This window comes from Anomalospiza imberbis, chromosome 1 (assembly GCF_031753505.1).
Source record: "Anomalospiza imberbis isolate Cuckoo-Finch-1a 21T00152 chromosome 1, ASM3175350v1, whole genome shotgun sequence".
NCBI classification, from domain to species: Eukaryota; Metazoa; Chordata; class Aves; order Passeriformes; family Viduidae; genus Anomalospiza; species Anomalospiza imberbis.
Window position 1 is genome coordinate 108,295,186 of NC_089681.1, and position 22,797 is coordinate 108,317,982.

The window sequence follows — 22,797 nt, forward strand, 5'->3', positions numbered from 1 at the left end:
CTCAAATGGCAAAGGAACACTTTGAAGAAAACATGTTTGCTAAAGTTCTGAGTTTATTTCCACTTCAGAGCTGAGGAAAGCATTGACCCCAGGGAGTCAGGGACCTCTCCTACTAAAATCAGACTTCTCAATCCCAGTATAGCTGAGGCAGAGAGTGAGCAAGCTTGAAAAACTCCTTAAAATGGCAGCAGGTTTACATCTCCTGCTACAAAGAGCCAGCCAAAAATAAAGCCAAAACCAAAGTTTCCTGAACAAAAGACCACCAAAACAGCTTCTGCAACATTCCAGACTGGTCTTGGCCAACCCTAGGGCAGGTTTTGCATCCCCTGGTGAGATGAAATATATGCTCACACATCTGTTGTAGCTGTGCAAAAGTCAGGTAGCGCAGCTTAAACATGCTTAAAGGAAAGTGAGTTTAAAGCTAGTGCCTAATTTTGCCAGCAATGACTGAGCATCCCATTTTGTTGCTTTAGCACAGGGAGGGAGGCATTTGAGCTGCTGGGAAAAGAAGTTATGAAGCTTTGTTTGGCCATGCACAAAATTGATGTTCATGAGCTGATCTAGCTAAAGCACGACAAAACCATGCAAATGAAATCTCAGTTTAAGTCTAGTTACATCTATTTATGTATTTCTGCACCAGCTTCGTGCCTTTCTCCCATGAAAGCAAGTGAAATTAATGTAAGGCACATTTACATCAGCTTGAGTAGAACCTTTTGTATGCAGGTTTGTCTAAAACCTGCTTTTAAACTGTCTTCAAGACAAAACACCATACTCATCTTTTCTAGAAACTTAGTCAAAGCATCACCACATGTTCCTGGAGCAGGGACTGGTGCATTTTTGTTTACTTTCTGCACTTTTACCGAAGTCAATATGAAACACCACTGGAGCACCTCAGCCAGTGCTTTGTGCAGTAACACTGCTGTGGTCAGTGGAACTGCACTTGTGGGACTAAATCTGGCCCTGTGGGTCACTGTCCTGCTGAGTTGCATTGGGAAAAATGGAAAATGAAAAGGGAAGAGAAACATGCAAGGGTGAACTGGCATTCTGCTGTGGAATTGGAGCCATCATAATGATTAGAAATATTTATTCTTAATTTTACCCTTGAAAAATTAAAACCAGGCAGGGAAAATCTAGGCAGGGACAATTTGGACCTTCATGCATCTTCCTCTTCCCAGTGCTCCCATTGTAATTTTAGCTCTGGTCCTCTTTTTCCCACAAGCTGTTTTGCAACCTCTGCTCCTTGTTGCACTGTGTGCCACAACACAAACAGCCCCTTGGTGGCAATCAGGGTCTAATGCATGATGGCGAACAGCCAGGATATTTAAATAGGGTGGGTTTTGGAGTCAGGACCTCAGTCCAGATGCTGGTTTCCAATCCAGCTGCATTGCCTCAGAAAACTCTCCAAAACAGGAGTAATGCTAGAGTACAATATTTGCTGTAGCTGACCCAGGTTGTCCCATCTCTTCCTTCTTCAGTTAATTTGGACCACCAGAATCAGCACTGGAGCCCCCATATCCTGTTGTTTTTTGGGGCTGTGACTGGACCCTGATAGAGGTATGAGCTGAAACTGTCCCCAGAAGGCAAAACTCCTGTAAAGAATTCCCAAGTCCTCTCTTCCTGAGACACCTCAGCTTATCTCTTTTTTTTTTTTTTTTTGAGCAGTTGAGAGTGAAGTACAAGGGAGGAAGGCAAAGAACTTGGGCTAAGGTGGATGGGGGGGAGTTTGGCTGCTTACAGAATTGTCTGCAGCCTTGGTTACTATGACCCGGCTCAGGTTTCCTGTCCTCTGATGAGCAGGTCTGATCTTCACAGTACTTTGCCCATATAGATTTGGGGAGCTACAGGGCAATGGGAGAAAGTATGTGTGTTTTGGGGGTTTGCCCCTGTTTTCTGGAGGGCATGTGAGGAGGAACTGACAAGAGCTGGTAGCAGAGCAGAAGGCTCATGGGAGCCCTGCCCCCAGCTCTGCAGAGCCAGACAGCTGCACAGCTGCCATGCCAAAAGTGGAAGCCGGGGCACACAGCCAAAGTGATTTTGCACAAAGGGGAACCCACCACGTGCTGGGGACCCAGATCCTGCTCTCTGCTTACAGCAGGTAAAGTTAAGGGTTAGCTAGCTGCAGAAGGACATCTCCACACCCAGCTGGCAATGCAGGCAGCAGAGCTTGATTTCTTGGGTCAGTGTGGTGCAGCAGAAGAGACACTGGAGCATCTGAGGGCACAAAAAAAGAAGTTTGGCAAGATGTTCGTCCTCATTGCCTGCTTTCTGTTTCCTTCTCAGTGCTGCACAGACCATTCTGCCCTGTCCCTGGCTGCCTGCGGCCTCCCTAGATCTCCCCTCGGCATGCTACAGGCTTGTGCTCCTTTGCTGCATTCGTGGCAGTGAAGGCAGACAAGCAGCTGCATGCAGGAGTGAGGGCATGGCACAGGAATGGATGCACTCAGTGGACTGTCACCTGTGCTGTGGAGATGTCCCTTGCTGGAGGGCTGTGGGCAGCAGAGGCAGCACCAGGCTGCATTTTGCCATAGGCTGGTGAGCCCCAGAACAGGTGCCATACAGCTGTCTGTATGGCTCCTTTGGCTCTTCCCTGAGTGCCTATACAGCCCTTGCCATCCTGTGCTTGAGGCTGCCCCTGATGTCCTGTGGTGGGGTCCAGCAGAGATGAAAGGACTACTCAGAATAGATGTGACACAGGGAAAGAGGCTGTGCAAGTGTAAAAGTACCTAACATGTAGCTGTCTGAACTGAGGAACTCACACTGTGCTTCCTACTCCGGCATTGCTCCAACATTGGAGCATTTTGCCCGTTTTAATCATGTACCGTGAAATCTGTAGGCACTCTAGGACCACATTCACAATTAGAGACAGAGAAGCTGGGTAACAGCTGCAGCAGTCAGGGAGACAACAGCTCGCATATATTGAAACATACAGAAACACTCTTTCCAGAAAACTGGACTATGTCTGACTATTTGCTTAGGGGGGGAACCTCAATGCCCAAAGGCAGCCAGTGCTGTCCCCATGCCAGCTTTCAGCTCCATCTGGGCATCCCTACAGCCTCAGGAGCCAGCAACTGCTGAGCACACCACAGCACTGAAAGCTGCTCCCTCACGGGCTCCTGCACAGGTCTGCTAGAGCGCACGCCATCGGCCAAGGAGGAGGAGGAGGAGGAGGAGGAAGACACTGAAGCAAAGCCAAGCTGAGAGGTGGGTAATGATGAAAGGCATGGGAATTTGCTTCACCTACCTGCACTGAGGAAAGCTTTCCCAAACCCTGGCACTTTGCTACAAGGGGGCTGACCAGTGGTGGTATTTTATCTTTAGGACAGCCTGTTGTTCTCTTTCTGATGCACCTCCTGTTTTTTTTTGGACTCTGGGAAGCCTAATTGCTGCTGCTGCAGCTGCCTTTGCACTGTCTTGGAAGAGACTATGTTGAAAGTTGGTCACTTCTTGTTCCCTGGCTGATCTCTGTATTTTTGCACCCATGGCTCCGGATAAGCTGGTGCGTCTGTCAGCTCTGCAGCGCCTTCTCACCTTTGGTAATCCAGTCCCTATAGTGCCTGTGCCAGGATGTGAAACACAAGCATGCTGGGGATGCTTTCAGCTCAGGTCTTCAGCTGTGTGTTCACTTTGGTGATAGCCTAAGGGCTGATCTTTTCTCTCCAGTGTAGTTCTCTGAAAACACTTCAAATGAAGTGTAAGACTTGTGTGTCCCTCACTGCCAGCAGAGTTGGCTGCTTTTTATGGCAGGCAGGATTTTCTCTCTGCATGCAGCAATTCCCTGCCCTCTGTTGTCACCCCTCAGGTAAGCCTCCTCCTTGCAGTGCCATGTGCACTCAGTGGCCACGAAGGAGCCACAGTGGGATGTCAGGGCAGCAGTAGGAAGCAGCTGCCTGCCCAGCTGCTTCTTCCCCAGAGCCTGTGGCTCAGCCCTGCACTGCACAGTGAGACAGTCACTTTGCTGATGCTGCTGAAAACTTTTTGTTTCCTGGAAGATTGGATGCCCTTGCTTTTTGAATAAGATTGATTTTCAGACAAAGCAGGCAGAGGTCCCTGCTGTGCCCCTTGGAATGCTTCAGGACAGCACAGCCACGCTGAAGCTGGAGCTGTGCTAACTGGAGCTATGACTGTTTTGCTAGACAAACCTGTATGAATCCCAAATCTTTTCGAGGTTCCTCTGTTCTTTTTGTATTGATTGTGTGAATTTTTTTTCCTAAAGATTTTCTTGGAGGATCACTAAACACCCTTGGGATCATCAGGATGGAGGGCACTGAATGCTATTTCTGATAGGGTTGTGTAACACCTGAAGGCCATTTGTGTGGTCTTGCTAGCCACCACCACCTTAAGACAGACCATAGTTTAGGGTTCGAGACGTAAGATTAACAAAAATCCAACTTTGTATTAAAAGCAAGACTGGATGTCAGACTTGCAGATATTCCCAGGGCTGAGTTTTTAACAATCCCAGTGATTTAATTATGCTTTTTTGTCACAGGTTTCTAGAGAGTCTGGAGACCAATGTGTAATTTTACTGTACAGTCACTTCCTCCTTTTGTGCAAAGAGGTGTGTTTTATACCAACCTAAACAGCAAGAGCATAAGTGAAATCATGATGGGAGCACACTCATACTCTTGAATAGCATGCCTTACTCTGATGTACATTAAGTGTTAACCTCCCTTGGTTTATGTGGTCAGCTGCTGATTGATGTCTTATCACAACACCAATATTCATTTTAAAGAGCCAAGAAAACCCCAAAATGTTGTGCATTTTTTAAAAATATGTGATTTCTCTTTGTTGCCTTGGACTGATGATCTATTTTATTATGTTACAGAGAAGAACTTCTGTTTTAAATTTGCTTTAAATTTTCCAAGCTGAAATGAGCCACAGTGGGAACAAACGAGGGTTGGTTTGTTCCATCTTCAGACCCATTTTGCTGATAAAAGTCCTAAATAGTCAAAAAGACAAGCTTACTTTAACCCAACTTATGGCAACTATCATTGACAAAGTGAGGTGCAAAGGTTTCCCAGTGCTGACTGCCCCCATCTGCATGCTGGGCTCTCCTTTAAAGTAAGCTGACACAGGGAAGAGTTTTTCAAGTTTAGAATCGCTCACTTTGCACATATTTGATAGAATAAAGGTAAAGCAAGCAGACAGCATGTTGGATTAAGGAAACTTAAACATCGAAACCACTATATTTTTTCTTTTGAACATTATTTGAGATTAATTCAAGAGCTTTCTTTTTCTTCAAAGGGTTCTTAAAGCACTGTGACTCAAGTCTTGACTTTGGGATTTCTCAACTGTCCTTTGCTCTGTCCAAGAAATATGGATGCATTACCATTTTTCTTATTTATGAATTAGGTCTGGTCTTGAGTTAGGTCCTGCTCAGAAAGATCCTCAAAAGGTTAATGAAACTTTTTACCTTTTACTCTCCTGCCTACCAACTTGCAACGTAAAATGTCTTGAATTATTGGTCCTTGGAATAATTTGAGATTATCAGGAGAGTCAGCAAAAAAAAAAAAAAAAAAAAAAAAAATTGTGTTTTTTTGTGAAAGGAAAAATGAGATTTTAACTGTGCAGTGGAAAAGTTCATCTACTTTATCCCACTCATTTGAAACCCACACCAGAAAAAAACAAAACAAAACTGCAGTTTGATATCAAGAAGGAAACCTGACCCACATATCTGCATACCGGAAAGTGACTTGTCTTTCTCTTATTCAACCCACGGTGCTACACAGCTTCTTGCTGGATTTGTTCTTTTTTGAACATTTTAGGCCGTATCTATTATCTTCATTGGGCTGTGCATGTCTATCCCCAGCCCAAAAGAGAGGAGGATGGTGTAGGTCGTGAGAATCTGTTTTACTCTGTCTAGCTTAAAGGATCTTCCTCACTGCTGTGGTGAGGAGCAGGTAAGAAGGTGACTGCAAAAAGAAAACTTCTTTCTTTCAGTGCATGGTCAGCCAAAGTCACATTTGCAGCCCCAGGCTGCTGTTGGCAAGCCTTGACATACCTCCCTGTAAGCAGCAGGGGCTTGATTATTTGCTTCTCTCAAGCAGCACCATGCAGGATCAGGAGAGAGTTTAAACGTGGTGAGCACTGATCCCTGCAGGTTTTGTACTTGCACTGCTGCCTTCAGGTTAAGACAAGACAAGGGTATGTGATGCACAGTAGAACAGTCAGCCCTGCTTGCTTGTGGTGTGTCTGGACAACTGAGTGCAAGGGCCTTCCCTCTCCTCCAGCACGCTCTGGCTCACGAATCCAGCACAGCAGCTGTGCTTGTTTTGCTTGTTTGCAGTGGTGTGGGTGGTGGACATGTCTGGTGTGGACAGCAGGGTGGGTCTTTGGTGTAGACAGCTGGATGGGTCTTTGGTGTGGAAAATGAATTCCCAAGAGCCTGGTGCCACACCTCACTGGAGACCTTTGCCCCTGGATGTCTTGACCAGAAAGGTTTGAAGTTCTCTCTCTGATACTGGTGAAAAGCCCCCACAGGCTGAACACAGCACAAAAGTGTGTATAAGTGTCTGCATTCTGCATTGTCAAACTCTTTTAGCCTTATGTTTATTGTTGTGAGCTGGACCCTTACACTTCCAGCTTTTGCCAAAGACATTCTGATGCCCTCATTGCCAGGCCCTTTGACTCATCGCCTCTCATAGGAAAGGGCTGAGCGAACCTTGAGGTTTTCAGCACTTGGTATCTTGCAACATTTCCTGCAAGAGGTGGCAGAAAAAACGTGTTTCCCGATATGAAGTAAGAAAAAAAAAATAGCTATGAAAATCAGACCAAAAGAACCTAAAAAACTAAGAAAAATAGTAAAGCTGTTCATGAGCTTCCTGTTTACCAGTGACTCAGATAAAGCTTTATCAGCAGTGTTACCAAGCTCTCCTCACACCTCTGCTCATACTGCAGCATCTTAGGTGTGTGTTACCCCAACAAAGCCACTTTTTGTGCCCCTAGCCAGGGCAGGGGCCTGAAGGAGACAGGACAATGCCACAAAGATTTGAGATTGTAGTCACCATGGTCAAGATGGGAAATGACAGATGCCCAGATTTCAGTGCATGATGTTTTTGAGCTGAGAGCAGCCTGCCAGTGGCAGGGTGCAGGTTTGAATCCAGGGCTCCTGAGTCATCAACCCAGTTTTAAACTACACAGACTTCCCTGTTTTAGGAGCATGATCTCATGTGTTTTACCTTTTTCCTTTAAAAATCTGATAATCATCAGGAGTTTCTTCCAGAGGAGGCTCCTGCAGCACAAATGGAGATAGACATGGGCCCTGGTACCCACATGGGGAGTTTCCCACCCTGAGGCCTCCTGGTTCCGTGCAGCCACTGGGCTGGTATGGTGTGAGGCCAGTTGAGAGGCAGAAGTGGTGCAGCCACTTGTGTTTTTCAGTGGTCTCTGACAGGCACTGCCTGGCTCAGTGCTGGGACCAGAGCAGTGCCCTGGCTGGGCTGGGCAGGGTGGGGCAGCTGCAACTGGGTGCTAACTGGTGCAGGGCCACCCAGCAGTGGTGAGGGTGGCCGGTGGCCACCTTCGCTCTGAGCCAGTGTGGCCAGTGGCAAGGTGTGGTGCTGAGCTCTGGGCAGCCAGTCAGCACAGGAACCCTTGATAATCCAGTGGGGAGCCAACAGCTTATGCCAGAGAAGGAATTATGTGCCACTCAGTGCAATTACAGTTGCTGGAAAGCGCTAGAAGGAATAAGCAGGCTGCAGGAAAATAAAAAGAGTAGTGGCTGATACTGGTTTGCCAAGAGGCAGTTATGTCAAATCAGCCTCAGTTACAGGCTTATGCCACCTGGCAAAGCAGTGGTATCCCATGCCTCAGAGCTAGCAAGCTTTCTGAGCACCTCAAGCAGCCTTTATGTGGGTGCACAAGTGCTCAGACAAACTCCTGAGTGGTTGCCACTGGACAGGAGAGCTGCCCAGAAGGATCCTGCATCCAGGACTGCATCCTGCCCTTGCACAAACCAGCATTTGCTGCACTTTGCTGCTCTGGATGAAACTCTGGTGCATGATTTTGCTACTTTTACACATGCCACCATACTGGGAAGGAGTACAAATGTCCTGGGGATAGGATGACTGCTTAAATTGCCCTTGACAGATAAAAAGCCTGGCAGCAATGGGCTGCAGTGCATTAAGGACAAGTGACCACTTCTCCCCACGGTCAGCTGAGGCCACAAACACAGCATGGGGAAGGCAGCACTTCTGGGGAAGGCAGCACTTCTTCAGAAGGCGGCACTTCTGGGAAAAGCATCTGGGTGCTGAAATCCAGCACGAAAAAACTGTGAATCATCAGTGCTACCTGACTGCAAAAGAAAACAGCTACCCCAGACACATGACTCTTCTGGTCTGCTTTGCCAGTTTGGGGCACTGCAATGCAAAAAAATACTAAGAAAAATTAGACAGTTACCAAAGAAGAACAGAAATGACAATTAACAATTTAGAAAGCATGACTTCAGAGAAAAAAACATTAATTGTGAGCTGTTAAGCTTGAAGGAAAACATTGTATTGTAATATTTTAAAATAGCTAGAAGTAATTGTTCCTCCATGGCTAAGGTAAATAGCTGGCTCAAATTATAACAGAACAGTTCTGGATGAAGACAAATTTACCAGGAGTGAATCTGGAGAAGCTCTAGGATGGTTCATCAGGAGAAGCTGGAGGAAAGCAGGGGCGGTAGGAGCAAGTGCAACAACTGCATAGGAAGAGTAACAGTGGGACACTGCCCCTGCCTTCACAACAGGGGACAGACTCGATGATCGCCCAGTGTCCCATGCAGCCCTGTCTTCTGTGGTTTCTCTGTTCTAATTGATTCTTGCTTGCAGCCTTCTCAGCCAAAGCACTGTTAGATGCAAATCCCAGAGGTGCCTGTGCACTGGTGAACCAAAGGTTTGGGACAGCAAAGGTTTAAACACCTAAGTGCTCCAGCGTGAGAAAAAAAAAGCATCAAGTAAGGGACAGATGAAGAAGATTCTTGTTCTCAAAGACTCCATATGGAAGAGATGTATTTGTTTACTCCTTTATGTCCCACAATTACCCTGCCGTAATGCTTGGGTGAGAAAATTCCACTCACTGCTGACGCTGCTATGAATGAGTTACTGTACTGGGAGTTTTGCAACGCACTGATTTCTGCTTGGGTGAAACCAAACGATTGTGCAAGGCTGCAGCTGTCACAGCCATAATCCTTGTGGCTTCGGTGCCGGCAGCAAAAAGCAGAGCGTGGAGCAGAGTGAGCTGTTCCAGACCTCACCAAACACCTCCAGCTGCTTCTCCTACATGAACTCAACAACAGTTTTTGGAGGATTCTCTGGCTCACAGCCTTTTTTATTGCACTGAGCATCTGCTGCAGGAGAAAGAGCCAGAACAATGCCCAATAGGTTTTTCTGGTGCACATTTGTACATGTCTGCATACACAAGCACTTTGTTACGGTAATACAACTCCACATTTTAGTGGTGGGTGTCAATTTTTTTGCTGATCAAGTTGAGAAGAAAAATAAAATTTTCTGCCTGCTATCAGCAGAACAGACAGATCTTAGTTCAACTGGAAAGTTTTTGAAGCTTTTGAGTTTTTGAGGAAGAATAAAACAAAATGCTATATTTGAAATGACACTTTTGAAAATGAAAAGTGGCAGTGTTCTGTCTGGGTCTTCTCAGATTAAAGTATTGCAATTGTTCTTCCTTTTTATCTTGATTTTGGAGGGGGAAAATCCTTCCCCCAAACAACTTGACACTTTGAGAGATATTTTAGTCAACAAAAATATACTATTTTGATGTCAAAAAACCCATCACTCAGAATCTTACCTGGTCACAAAGTCTCACCCTCCCCCCCCCCACTTTGTACATGGGCATACAAATATGTTATTCTCATCAAGAAAAGGAAATGAACCATTCTGCCACATGACAGATTTTTACCTCTATACTGGCAGTGGTCTGATGAAATGAATTTTCATTAAGATAATGTGGTCCTGCTAAGATGGTGTGTTGATAGCCGACGCTGATAGACCCAAACATTGTGAAAATAACTAAAGCAGGCAAGGATTCTTCAAAAGATAGCTCCTGTGTGGCATTTCCTCTTGTACCTCACAGGTGAGTACCAGCCCTGGATTTCCAGGGCTCAGTGCCTCCCTTGCCCACCCCTGCTGCCCTAAGGAAGAAGGGTGCAAGGTGCATTCACTGAGGGTGCTGTAGTTGGGGAAGGGCAGTTGCTGGTCCACACAGGCAGCAGAGACACTTAGGAGAAGTTTATTGGGATGGAGAGATGGCCAGGAAGAGGAATCTGGGGTGGGACAGTCATCAAAACACTACTTGCCAAGCTGCTGCTCCCATGCTGCAGTGAGCACACACACCCTGACCCCCCACTGCTACCTTCTCCTGCAAAACTGAGCTGTCCTCATTGTTTTTCTCATGAACAGTGATTGCTGCTATTTTGCAAGGCATTTCAGCTGAACGACCCAGCATCTCTGAACATCCCATAAACTGCTATTGCAGTTAATCCTGTTTGTTTTCCTCTGCTGAACTAAGTAATCTCTTCCCTCTTCCAATATAACACAGTAAGACCTCTGAGATGTAAATTGAGAGCAGATCTGAAAGGGAAAGGCCTCCTTTTGACTAAGAAATTTATTTCATTTTACTGTTGAGCAAAGGCAGAGGAAAGTGATCTTCGATAACAGCACCTGACTTGGCTGCTTACCACAGCTCTGAGATAGGTGGAAGCCAAGCATCACACTGAGGTAAACGCATCCTCCACTTTCTAGATGGGTGCTATGACAGCAAGCAGATCCAGGAAATACTTAGCCTTTTCTTGGAGAATACCCTACCAGGTAGGCTCTCCCACTCTGCTTTTTCCCCTATTATTTTCCTAATGGCTGCTACCAGAAAGGTGCCTCCCATCCACCTTGGCGAACAGCAAGAGCAATACCAAGGCTTGTAGCCCACACTCCTGAGGCCAAAGCAAGCTCTTGCTGGTGGTGTCTTCTGTGGCAACTACAGTTTCCTTTCTGTGTTCAAACTCAATTCATCTAGACCATCTGTAGAAAGAAGTTCCTACAAGAGCAGGCATAGAGGTTTTGCAGTGGCTCAGCTGCCCATCACCCCCGGGCTGAGGAACTGTGGGGATGGGATGGCACAGGACAAGGAAACCCTCTGGGACTGATGCCAGAGGCTGAGCTGGTGTGCACGGGGTGTCTCCACTGCCGGTGAACATTTCTGGCTGTAGGAGCTGGAGATGTGGCCATGCTGTTTGTCTCACAGCAAGATTCCTTTTGGTTGCAGCATTTGCCACAGCCTTTCCATGTAACACAGGGCTGCAGTGAAGCGTCACTTCCCTGACCTTGAGGCTCCGAGTAGTTTGGAGGAGTGGAAGTCTTCATTACTCTGATGTGCTGATCACTTTTGGGCTGACAGTGTCTTCAGCTATATGAAGGGCTGCATGGGAATTTTTCCCACACTGAAGCAACTTTTCTGTCAGAAGATAAAACAGCAGAAACTGCAACTTGGAGTGCAAATAAAGGAATGGCTGTGGTGGCAGCTAAAAGAGAAGTGTGAGCAGTGTGGTGCATAGACACTGGAGACTTCCCAGCCCTGCCATCTGTCTGGGGCTGTGGTGGCTGCTGCAGGCTGACCCTGTCAGCCACTGCCAAAACATGAGCAGACAAAACAGAAAGCTCCTCATACGGCTATATTTTTGCTGTGTTTTTTAACTTGAATGGAGACTGCCTGCACCAGCCTTTTCACAAAGTGGTGATGCCATATGGCTCTTCCCTCTGTACTCACAGTACTGAGTGGGTTCACGGACCCAAAATAGCCCTAGGCTGGCGCACCAGAGGTAGCCACAGCCAGTTATCTCTGTTTTGTTGTAAAGTATTTCTTTCCCACAGGAAATCCCACAGTAGTGTAGAGAATATCACTAGCCCTGGTATTAGGGACCAGATAAAATTGAGCTGGGGGGACACTGCAGGGCAGCAGTCAGGGCTCCTGGAGAAGGAACCTCTGGGGTGGATTTTGTCTAGGTTCTTAACAAGCAGATTTCAGAACTTCTTGCTCCTCAGCTCCCACCCAGCACTTTGGGAACATCCTGAGGCCCTGGGGGGGATTGCCTGGTGCTTGCTGTCCTATCTCTGGCTATGAGAGCCCCTGGGTCATGCATCCCCTTCAGACATTTAACCAAGGACCATTTTACCAGCTACCTGTCTCTCCTCCCACAGCAAGCCTGGTCCATAGCCCCAGTGCCCCAGCAGCAAACTCACTTGAGCCCAAGAAGGTAAATACTGCTGTCATATGGCTGTACTCTTTTAAGGTGAGAAAATCCTCTTTTCCCCTGGCCACATCTTCACTGGGTTGTCTGTATGTAGCATACATATCCTTTCCATGATCTTGCTTTACCACACTGAGCACTTGCACTGCCCATCCTGCCACTTTGCAGCCTCTCTGCACCTCTTTCCACCAGAGTGTAGCACTTTTGAGTGCAGGTGACCTTTAATTTCTGTGCTCCTATCTTGCCACTCTTGCTGGTTTACCACATTTTCTTTGTTGTCCTCCTCACGTGAACTACAAGGGCTGTGTGTTGGCTTGGTAGAAAATTCAGCTTTGACTGCAATAGCCCCTGTGTAACTCAGGGTTTGGTGTTTGCTACTCACAGACTGAAAAAGTGTTGGGAAGGATACAAGTTATTACAGCCTGGCTCATAGCTGATATGAAGGAAATGGGAAATGTGTACCTCTCATCCTCCCTCCACCAGATATCTTCCTCTGAGCTTTCAAGGGAAGCACACCTGCATCTTGCAACACCCCACATATGTGAACATGCTGGTGGTTATTTATCTCTACTGCCCTTCAGCCCAGCAGGGCTCTGCCTGCCCATGTCTCTCTTCAATTGCCTGTAGGAGAGCCAGTAGGGCTCAGCATGGGAAGAAGAATAAAATCTGTCTGTGGATTTTCCCTGTTGCCCAGCACAGGCATCTCCTATTAGTTTTCATCATTGTAATTATCTCCATTTCAGCCAACATCATAATTATATTCTTTTCAGTTCTCAAGCCCACCCCTGTGGGTTTTACCTCCCACCCACCCTTGCACTTGCCAGTCAAAACCAGCATCTTTCCTAAGCTCATCTCTACTCCATTCCTTTCCCTGCTTTTGGCAAATGACATCCTCTTCCTCCTTTCATGAATTCCCTTTCTCTGCTGAGAAAAGCTCCGGTGCTGGCTGTGTGTCAGGAACACCAAGCACCACAGAAGCAGTTGCAGGCACATAAACCTTCCTGAAAGCCAGGTAAGGCCAGGGACTCACACCTGCATATCGCTTCCCAAAACACAGCAGAGCTACTCTTGGAAATGTTACATCAGACCCCATAATTCTACTGTTTTCTTCAAAACACTGGCACCACCATATTTTTTTCCTCACTCTCCTTATCAGTCTCCAAGCTGTTATCTATGTGCCTTTGTCTGCCCAAAGTACAGCAACCAGCCCAGCCACTCTCCAGCCATATCAGTCACCAGGCCTGCTCACTTCTCTTTCAGCTTTTGTTCTCTTGAATTCATGCTCTTTTCCTCTCCTTTTAGATTATCTGCATCTTCTTGCTTGCTCCAATTTTCTGCAGCTCACAGAGCATTTCCCTACTGCCTCTCCCAGCTTCATTCCTATCTTTGCCTGACTGTGCAGAATTGTGGCTGGTAAAAGTACACAGCTGGGAGATTTCCCAATTAAAAATATGCATTTTGAATGTACCGAAATGTTTTTAAAACATCATAACTTGTGCAGCAGAAAATAAATCAAGAAAAAATGCAAGATTTTTTCAATTTTAGGATATGAACTAATGTTTTAAAATGCAGAAATGTTTTAATCTTTTATTGGTTTCATGTCAAACTATTGTTGTATTTCTTTAATATGTGCTAATAACTTATCAACCAAACTAATGCAAAAAAGCATATGGTGGAAGAGGAGGCCTCTTTAATTTGTTAATGTTTTGTTCCTAAGAAATAATGAAAGCTGACCTTATTGATTTCTAAACAAATATAAATAAACCTAAATAGAATAAAGCTACATTGTGTCATACTGTGTGTCTGTAACACCGGGACATACTACTGACATATTATTAATCATATAATTAATATCTAGAGGATACAATAAAATAAAGCTCTGTTGCAACAATTTTCAAAAATTAGTTCTGCAAAAAATATTAACAGAATAAGAGGAGCTGGTCTCTCTTGTGTAATAAGACCAGCTGGGTACTTGGAGGCAGGATGATGCCCTGGTCACTGTTAATATTTTGAATATCTCATGGAACAGGTTTTTTCTGACTGTGCTACCAACTAGTGCCAGGTCCTTCAAAACGTTACTCCTTTTTTCCTCCAGCCTGTTCTCTCACTTTTCTTTTTCTTTCCCCCTGCAGTATTTAGTTTTTCTTCTCTTTGAGACTCTTTCACTACTCACTTATGCAACAACAATCAGTGACCTGTAAAGGTACTTTGGACTGGAACTGCAACCAAAGAACATGTGAATAACGTCAGTAAAAATCGTGTTTTGGATCTGCCACATACTCATTTGGGACCTCTTGAGTGAACCTCTGGTGTTCCCTATTCTCTTAAAAGTCAGGAAAATTGTGCCTGTTGAGATTAATGGATAAAAAGTGTATCATTTGTCTGACTTATAAAGCACCACAATTTACTATTTTAGTATTCCACTAAACATAAGTAATTTAAAGCAATTGAATAAAATACAAAATATCAAACCTGTCTTTGTTTTGATATTTTGTCCTTTTCCATCCTCAAATAACTAAAATAAACTTGAAAAAACTCCAAGGTAGCAAAGAAACTGAAGAACCTCCACTAAATAAGAACTGATTAAAAAAATAAGTGGCTAAGTGGTATCTGTAGCTTTGAGTTCTTCTTTTGCTCAAAATACTGATGAGTTTTTAATGGGGAGGGATATAAACAGACTGCACTATACAAGCTGTTACTAGCTGAAGAAAATCAAAAACTAAAATAATGCTAACTAGAACTGGAAATTATATATCAGCTTCTGTAAAAAGCTGCAAATTTATTAGGGTGTCTCCTGTGATGGAATCATGTGAACTCTTAAATTTTTCCCTTAAATCAGGGGAGGGTGTGAAGAAGAGGGGTTTATCAAACACGTTAAAAGGAGTGCTACCCATTACTGTGTTAAAGACGAGATGCATTTGATCTTTGTTTCGCAGAAGGTGCCTGATACCCCCCTCACTCTTTTCCTGTTTACCACAGATACAAAATCTTCTATTTGTCCCCAAGCCTATCCTGTGTCTGGCAGCTGCCCATTTGACAGCCACATATCACAAAATCTCAGCCCTCTGCACAAGTGGATTGAAAGCGAAGTAAACCTCCTGGAAACCCCTGAGCCCAGGCAGCGGGGCACGAGGAGAAGGGGGCCAGGGCCATCTGAGAGAGTAGAGGCTTCCTGATGTCAGAGGTAAAGTCCATCCATATTCACTGTGCTATTACCAGGCTGACTGTGGCAACCAGGGGACCTGGAGCAGCCACCTCTCCCTTGATACCTTCTCTCAAACTGCTTTTTCAGTTGGACTGTTCTGCTGACTGATGTGGAGAGGAGGGAAAATGGAAAATGCTGTGGCCTGGCTGGGAGCTGTTGAAGGCATTAATGGTGTAAGGGTGGTCTGAAGTAGAGGATCTCCGGTGTCTGTTCAGCCCAGGAAAAATACTTGAATTTTGCTCTAAGTAGATGCTTTTTAGCAATAAATATAGATTTATGTATCTCTACATATCTATCTACATGTTTTGTAGATCTATAGATCTATAACACAGTATTCACTATTTTTAAAATATTTTTTAGTTTTGGTAGTCGAATCTATGGACTGCTTTTAAGAGGTCCTTGACAGACAATTAATAAGCGAGAACCACAGCGTGTCAGTTTCATACATTAAAAGCAGGAAATATTTTCTACCTTTATCTGCTGCTGAAAGAAGAGCCATTAGCTAGTCACTCACCAACTAAATATTTGAAAATTTATGCCTTATACAAAGTTAAAATTAATAATGCAGATGTCCTAGCTATAGCTAAGAGCTCAATATAGTAGAGAATTACACTGTTGATGTGTAATTGCAGTTGCAGCACGGCTTTTCTCTCATTATTTGTTATTTCTGAACAAAGAATTCTGTGGGGTTGAATGCTGTACTTGTCACAGTTATCACAGCATTGCACTTACCAATTGCAACATTTCTGGTGCCCCAAGGTAAGCTGAGGCATGAGCAACATCCATACCTGGAGCAGAGGATGGACACTGGCACTCCTCTGGGCTGTTCATACAGATCGTTCTGTTTCCCCCACAGGTGGCACAGCCAGGCAAGAAGGGGTGAATTGTGATTCCTTCCTATCAAGGAACAGATGCAGCACAGCCTAAGCTTTCAAATGTCTTAGCAGTGAAAAACCAAACTCTTTTGAAAGAATCATCACTTCTTAAAATGTGAACACTCAAGTCTAAAAACCTGATCTGCTTTTATGGGGGTCATGAACTGACATCTGAAACAATAAAAAAGTTGGCTAAAGCATTGACTCATTCTTGGAGAGCATGTCAGATTATTTTACTATTGTGAGGCTGCCTTCATTGCAATTCTTCAGAAATGAGAGATAGGAACCACTCCTGCTAATGTTTTGGTTTTCTCTATGCTAGAAAACTGAAGTTGGACAGAACAGGCAGGAGCTCTAAGCTGCTGTGTTGTGGCAAAAGGCACAGCCAAGCTGCTCACCAGCTGCCCTGGAGGTTGGTGGCAGCTCAGAGGTTGGCACTGCAAGTGTTGCTGTGCAGCCCTGTGAACTTCTTGTTGCTGGAGAGCTTTTTTGTATGCTATCCTGGACCTACCCATGGAAAAGTAGCTTGCACGTGCCAGTACCTAGCCCTGATCAGCTCTGCTAAAAATGAGGTTATGTTGCTTGGTGACAGCTTCATCAGGCAAAACACTTTTATGAGGGTCTTTATGCTACAGGCAAAAAGCTTCCCCACCCAGGGAGCACAAGAAAATTGAGATCCTTAGATCAGATGCAGGATTTGTTTGGTTTTTTTTTTATCATTATGATTATTCAGACACCTGAATTTTTCTGTCATTGTAGTGATGAGGGGCTGGTCCACTAGCACTAAAGCAGTTTCAGGGAAACAGAGAGCATCCCAGTGCTCACACTTACACATGTATAGGACCAATCAAGCAGGCTGCAGGGCAGCCTTTGGGTGGTACAGCTGTTCTTGTCCAGCCAGTGAGATCAAGACTGCATTTTGTAGTCCCCGTCTGCCTGGAGGCTGACCCACAGGCTCAACACAGCCCAGACAGAAGCAGAAGTCACTGTGGAAGTGCTGTGCCAGGACAGCTAGACATTTCTAATCCTTTCTCTTTCCTGCACAGGTGTCTGAGATGAATCCCACCAGCCAATTCCTTGGCACAACAGAATATGACTATGGATACGATGAAAACACTGCTCCCTGTAATGAAGGAAACAACTTTCGCAGGTTTAAATCCCTCTTTCTGCCAATTCTGTACTGCCTTGTGTTTGTCTTCTGCCTCTTGGGAAACTCCTTGGTCCTCTGGGTTCTCCTGACCAGGAAAAGGCTGACAACAATGACTGACATCTGTCTGCTGAACCTTGCAGCCTCTGATCTCCTCTTCGTTTTGCCCCTCCCTTTCCAAGCCCACTACGCTTCAGACCAGTGGGTTTTTGGCAATGCCATGTGTAAGATAATGGCTGGCATTTACTACACAGGTTTTTATAGCAGTATTTTCTTTATAACCCTCATGAGCGTAGACAGGTACATAGCAATTGTCCATGTTGTCTATGCCATGAGGATACGGACAGCCACTTGTGGCATAATTATCAGCTTGATCCTGTGGCTGGTGGCTGCTTTGGCCTCTGTACCCAACATCATGTTCAGCCAGGAGCTGGAGATCGAGCAGGCTTTGCAGTGTGTCCCCACATACCCCCCAGGTAACAATACCTGGAAGGTTGCTTCTCAGTTTGCAGCCAATATCTTGGGCCTCTTGATTCCCTTTAGCATCCTTGTTTGCTGCTACACTCAGATACTAAAAAACCTGCAAAAATGCAAAAACCGAAACAAGGTCAAGGCAATCAAGATGATCTTCATCATCGTCATAGTTTTCTTCCTTTTCTGGACTCCTTTCAACATTGCGCTGTTCCTGGACTCTCTGCAGAGCCTGCACATCATCAATGACTGCAAGGCGAGCTCCCAGATAGCTCTGGCCCTGCAGCTGACAGAAACCATCTCCTTCATCCACTGCTGCCTGAACCCCGTCATCTACGCCTTCGCTGGCGTGACATTCAAGGCCCATCTTAAAGGACTCCTTCAGTCCTGTGGTCGCGTCCTCTCCAGCCCTGCCGGAGGTGCCGGGGCTGGACAGTCGCTTTCGGCACCCACCCAGCTCTCTGGCTGGTCTGACAGTGCAGGGGTCCTGTAAGCACACCTGAGCCACCTTCTGCTGGTGCCAGGGGCTGGCCAAAGGTCTTCTGTGGTCCTGGAGGTCGTACCATGTGTGCAGCATCCCCTGGGAGGTGCAGTATGCCTGTGCCTCCTGTTGGGATACGCTGTCAACTGCCACGTAAGAACTCATGACACTGATTTCCCAAGAGAACCAGTGCATTTGTGAAATAGTGACCATACATTGCCACAGAATAATTTTAAATTATGTTTTAGAGCTCCTTTAGTACACATCAGGAAGCAGGCTGCTTCCTCTAGTATCTATTTTCTCCTCTGACAAAAGTGACGCTTCTGCCTCACCTCCAAGTATGCCGTGCCTTGTGGAAGCTGAATCCCTACATCCCTGGGACAAGTGTGTGACACCCCTCTGGAAAGAGCGAAGTGGACAGACATGGGATTGCCTCGCATTGCAAAGAGGGAATCACTTCAGACACTGTCACAGTTTCCTCTTTGCCTCAGATCCCAGACGAAAAACCCCCTCAGCTCAGCACCCTGCTTGTTGTGGGATGGTCCCAGGGGCACAGCCCTGGAATCCTTGGAACTGCTGCCACCCAGAGCAGTCTTTGGTAGCGATGCCTCCAAAAGTAACAAAGCAATGGCTCCAGGTGGCCAGTATACTGGTCACTTGTGGAGGCTCCTATGCTTGAAAATGTCCTCAGAGCAGGTCGGGGCTCTGCATCACCTCTGGAACTGTGGGAGCTCCAACTCTGTGCCTGCAGCGCTCACTGCGAAGTGTAACCATCATAAAACGACTTGTAGCAAAGTAGGCTCCAACTCTTTTCCCAAATGTCTTCATTTTCTGCCATTTTAAAAATGCTTTCTTCGAATAAAAATTAGCTACACCTTTTTTGTCTTGGTTCTTGATAGTCTGCCTAATGACTCACAAGCCTCGATTAGGATAAGAAAACTTTGCGTATTTTTGAATGGGTATCACATAAATGCATCTGATGGAATTTAGAGGCACCCTGAAGCTCTTCAGCAAAATAAATCTTATCTCCACTTTTCTGCTGAGGAAGATTTGTTCTCCAAATCCCAGCAAAAATTCACAGGGAAAAAATAACATTTATATTGAGGAAGTGTTATTGCAAACACATTTTTTAAAGTTACTCAAGAGAACACCTGAAATCAGGGAAAACACAGCCTCAAAGATTTTATTTTTTAAGGTAATAAAAATGTTAAATATTTTCCTAATTCTACCTTTCCTTCTGAAAATATAATTTCATATTTTTATGCTTCCTAAAAATTAAAAACAGAAAAAAATTAACCTTGGTGCCAAAATATTCTTGATATTAAGTATGTGGTACAGAAAATACTTCTTTCTTTTATTACAGATAGCACAAGTAACATTTCTAGGTTTTATTCCCCAATGGATAATAGATGCCCTGCAACTCAATTATTATATTGTTTTATTTCTCAGAAAACTTCTATTTGGAAATAAAGCTCTCTGTTTGTGCATTTCCGTGGGTTTTTTTGGACTGCATAGGGACATTAATGATTGAAAAGAAAGGTGGGTCAGCATCTCAGGTCAGGTATCTTCTCTCTGTGGCCAGATTTTGGAGTTTGGATGAAAGTATTTATGTTTAAAATATTCAGTGACACCTGCCATCATTTTTCCTGTTGATCTTTCAGATCAGGAAGAGACAAGAAACAGAACTTATAACTACATATTCTGCTTTAACTGGTATTTTGAGAAGAAGGGATAATGGAAATGTTGTCTGACCAGCCCTCACCCACTGGCACTTTCCCAATGAGCAGTAAGATTCTATCCAGGTTACAAAACAAGGGTCAAACGCTGTTTTTTTGTTTGTTTGGTTGGGTTTTTTTTTTTTTTTTTTTTTTTTTTTTTAGGTTTTTTTTTTTTTTTGGTATACAGCTTCTACTGAAATAATGCTGTGTGTGTGTGCAGAAGCAGAATTCAGCCCAAATGATATGTGAAGCCTTAACCAAAGAGTAAAAGAATGTGCTTTGCTGGTATCACTGGAGAGTTCTTCCCCCCTACATCTTCCACTGCTGTATTTAAAATACCGGTGTTTGAGAATTCAAGAGTGTAGATCCAAGCTGCACGTCCTCTGCCCAAGCACAGCAAATCCCTCACAGACCCAGACTGCAGATTCTGAGGACACTTTTCCCTTCAGCAGGCTTTGTATAAAGTGGTTGTGAAAGGGAATAATACATGTAGGTATTTTGCCCCTTTTATTGTAAGAACTACCAGAACAGAGACACGAATACACCCAGCATCACCCCAAAGCACTTGTACACAGCAAAGCACCTAGAAGCATTGTGCCTCTTCTCTAAACATGAAATGTTATTTTTAATGGTTTGGACCACAAGACTTTATGCTACTCTTATATGTGATAGAAAGAATCTGTGGAGTCACTAAACAATGTTCAAAAATTTTTGCACTTGTATGCACTGAAAGAGTTCTGGAAAAGAGCATTACATTCACAGGATAATAATAATAATGAGCTGGTAGTGCCATTTCTTCAATTATACTTTTTTTTTTAGGCAGAAACTTGTCAGCAACAATCTACTTTTCTCTGCAGGTGTAATAATCTTGAAATAAAGCAGGTAGCAGTTGCACTATTTCCTCAGTTTCAAGGTTCTGAAACACAGTAAAATTGGTAAAAGAAATTTTACAATCAACTCATAACCAGATCAGTTAGTTTGCATGTGCTCAGATGTTGTCAGCTGGAAATACCACTGCAAAAGCATCAAGTAACAGTCGAGTTTAATGTCACCTGGATTTCCTGGAGCTCAGTGTGATACTGTGAATATATATACCAAAATATACAGCTCAATCTTGTTCCACTGAATTAGTGGAAATGTGATCACTATTCAGAAGAGGATGGAATATGGAAATTATTGCTGTTTGTAGAACAGATCTAATGAGATTTTGCATATCAAAAGCAATTATTGTTTCTTCAGAAACCAAGCTGTATTGAAACCATTGATACCAGATTGCCAGTTAAACTACTGAATGCCACTTTTCACATTTAGCAACATTTCCCTACCTGCTTCTGAACTGTGTGTGTTCTGAAGGGCTTGAACTTTCTAGCTATTGATTTTTATCTAACATGTTTCACTGACTTTTCTGTCTCATATTTCTCTGTCCTTTTGTAGCATCATGACTGTGGCACTGTAACCTTATCCAGGTCTGACCTTACTCTACTCCAGGGCCTCTCGGCCAAATGTGCACATCCTCAAAAACATCTCCCAGACCTTTGAAGTAAGTGAAGTATACTAATACTGTGCAAAGCACTGCAAAGGGGCACTGACAGTTAGAAAAGCATAATAATAATGTATATTGTGGTGCTGTTTGTGATTCCTCCTGGCTTTTCTCCAGCCTATGATTGCCAAGTTCAGAGCTTTCACAGTGTTCCTCAGTTCTGTTGACTCACCATGGGCTAGCCCAAACTCAAGAAGGAGGGAGACTGAATTTCAGATGTCCTTCATTTTGTCCACCCCCCAGGCTAGGGTCCTGAGAAATCTGCCACATATTTGAGATCCACCACTGAATTCAGTGTGGCAGGATACAGCGCTCATTGGGAAATTCCATAATATTTCCAAGGCTTGAAATCAGAGTTTAAAAGATCCAGGTAAGAAATATGTATTACCTCCTTCTCTTATTTAAGCTCCAGTTATAAATAAGGATCGTTGGAACAGCCAAAATCAATGATATTGCTCATTCGTGGCCACACACTGTAACTATTTGTAATCCTTACACTAGAATCTTGGCTACAGAAACACACCTCACACCACCTTCTGCCTCATACCTTGTGTGGGTTTTGCTCTTCTTAATTAGAAAAATGTTATAACCAAAATACATTATCCAGTGCAAACCCCAAGTGTATTAATAAATTAACCCAGAAGTGAGATACAAAACTTTCTGTGGTTTGCAATTTCTGGTGAAATGACCTCATAACCCCACTAAGTTCTGGAGCATGCCTAACTATAACTTTCTTTAAGAACCCAAAAATCTCAGAGGTCTGGTCACCACTCTGGTGGCCTTAGATGACACCTGTGCCCAACTGCTTGCCCTCTCTCTTTCTCTGTCAGCAGTTCCTTTCCTTCTCTTGGCCTGAAGAAGATAATCAGGTGTCCTCTCTCATCTGTCCCAGCGCACTGCAGTGTCAGCTGGCCAGTCTGTCTCTCCCCCTAGTGACTCAAGCTGTTCTCTTCCTTCACACTGATACTCAAGCTCGCTGACAAACTTTTCACACGTCACAGTGTTCTGACACAGATTCTCCAGGTTGTGGCTCATATCCAGAGCCTTTGGCCCTAATTTTTTTAAGATTCTTTTTCAGGCAGAGAAAATGTTAGGCTACACGTCAGGAGAGACTCCCTGATTTCA

General features: G+C 44.5%; 1 protein-coding gene across 1 annotated transcript; it reads left to right on the forward strand.

The window, feature by feature from the left end:
- Nucleotides 1–1,887: 1,887 nt before the first annotated feature.
- Nucleotides 1,888–19,093, forward strand: LOC137482544 (C-C chemokine receptor type 8-like). The gene is made up of 3 exons (XM_068204941.1): nt 1,888–3,201; nt 15,215–15,419; nt 17,362–19,093. The coding sequence occupies exons 2-3, from the start codon at nt 15,411–15,413 to the stop codon at nt 18,424–18,426; spliced, it is 1,074 nt and encodes a 357-aa protein (XP_068061042.1). The 5' UTR covers nt 1,888–3,201; nt 15,215–15,410; the 3' UTR covers nt 18,427–19,093.
- The last annotated feature ends 3,704 nt before the right edge of the window (nt 19,094–22,797 follow it).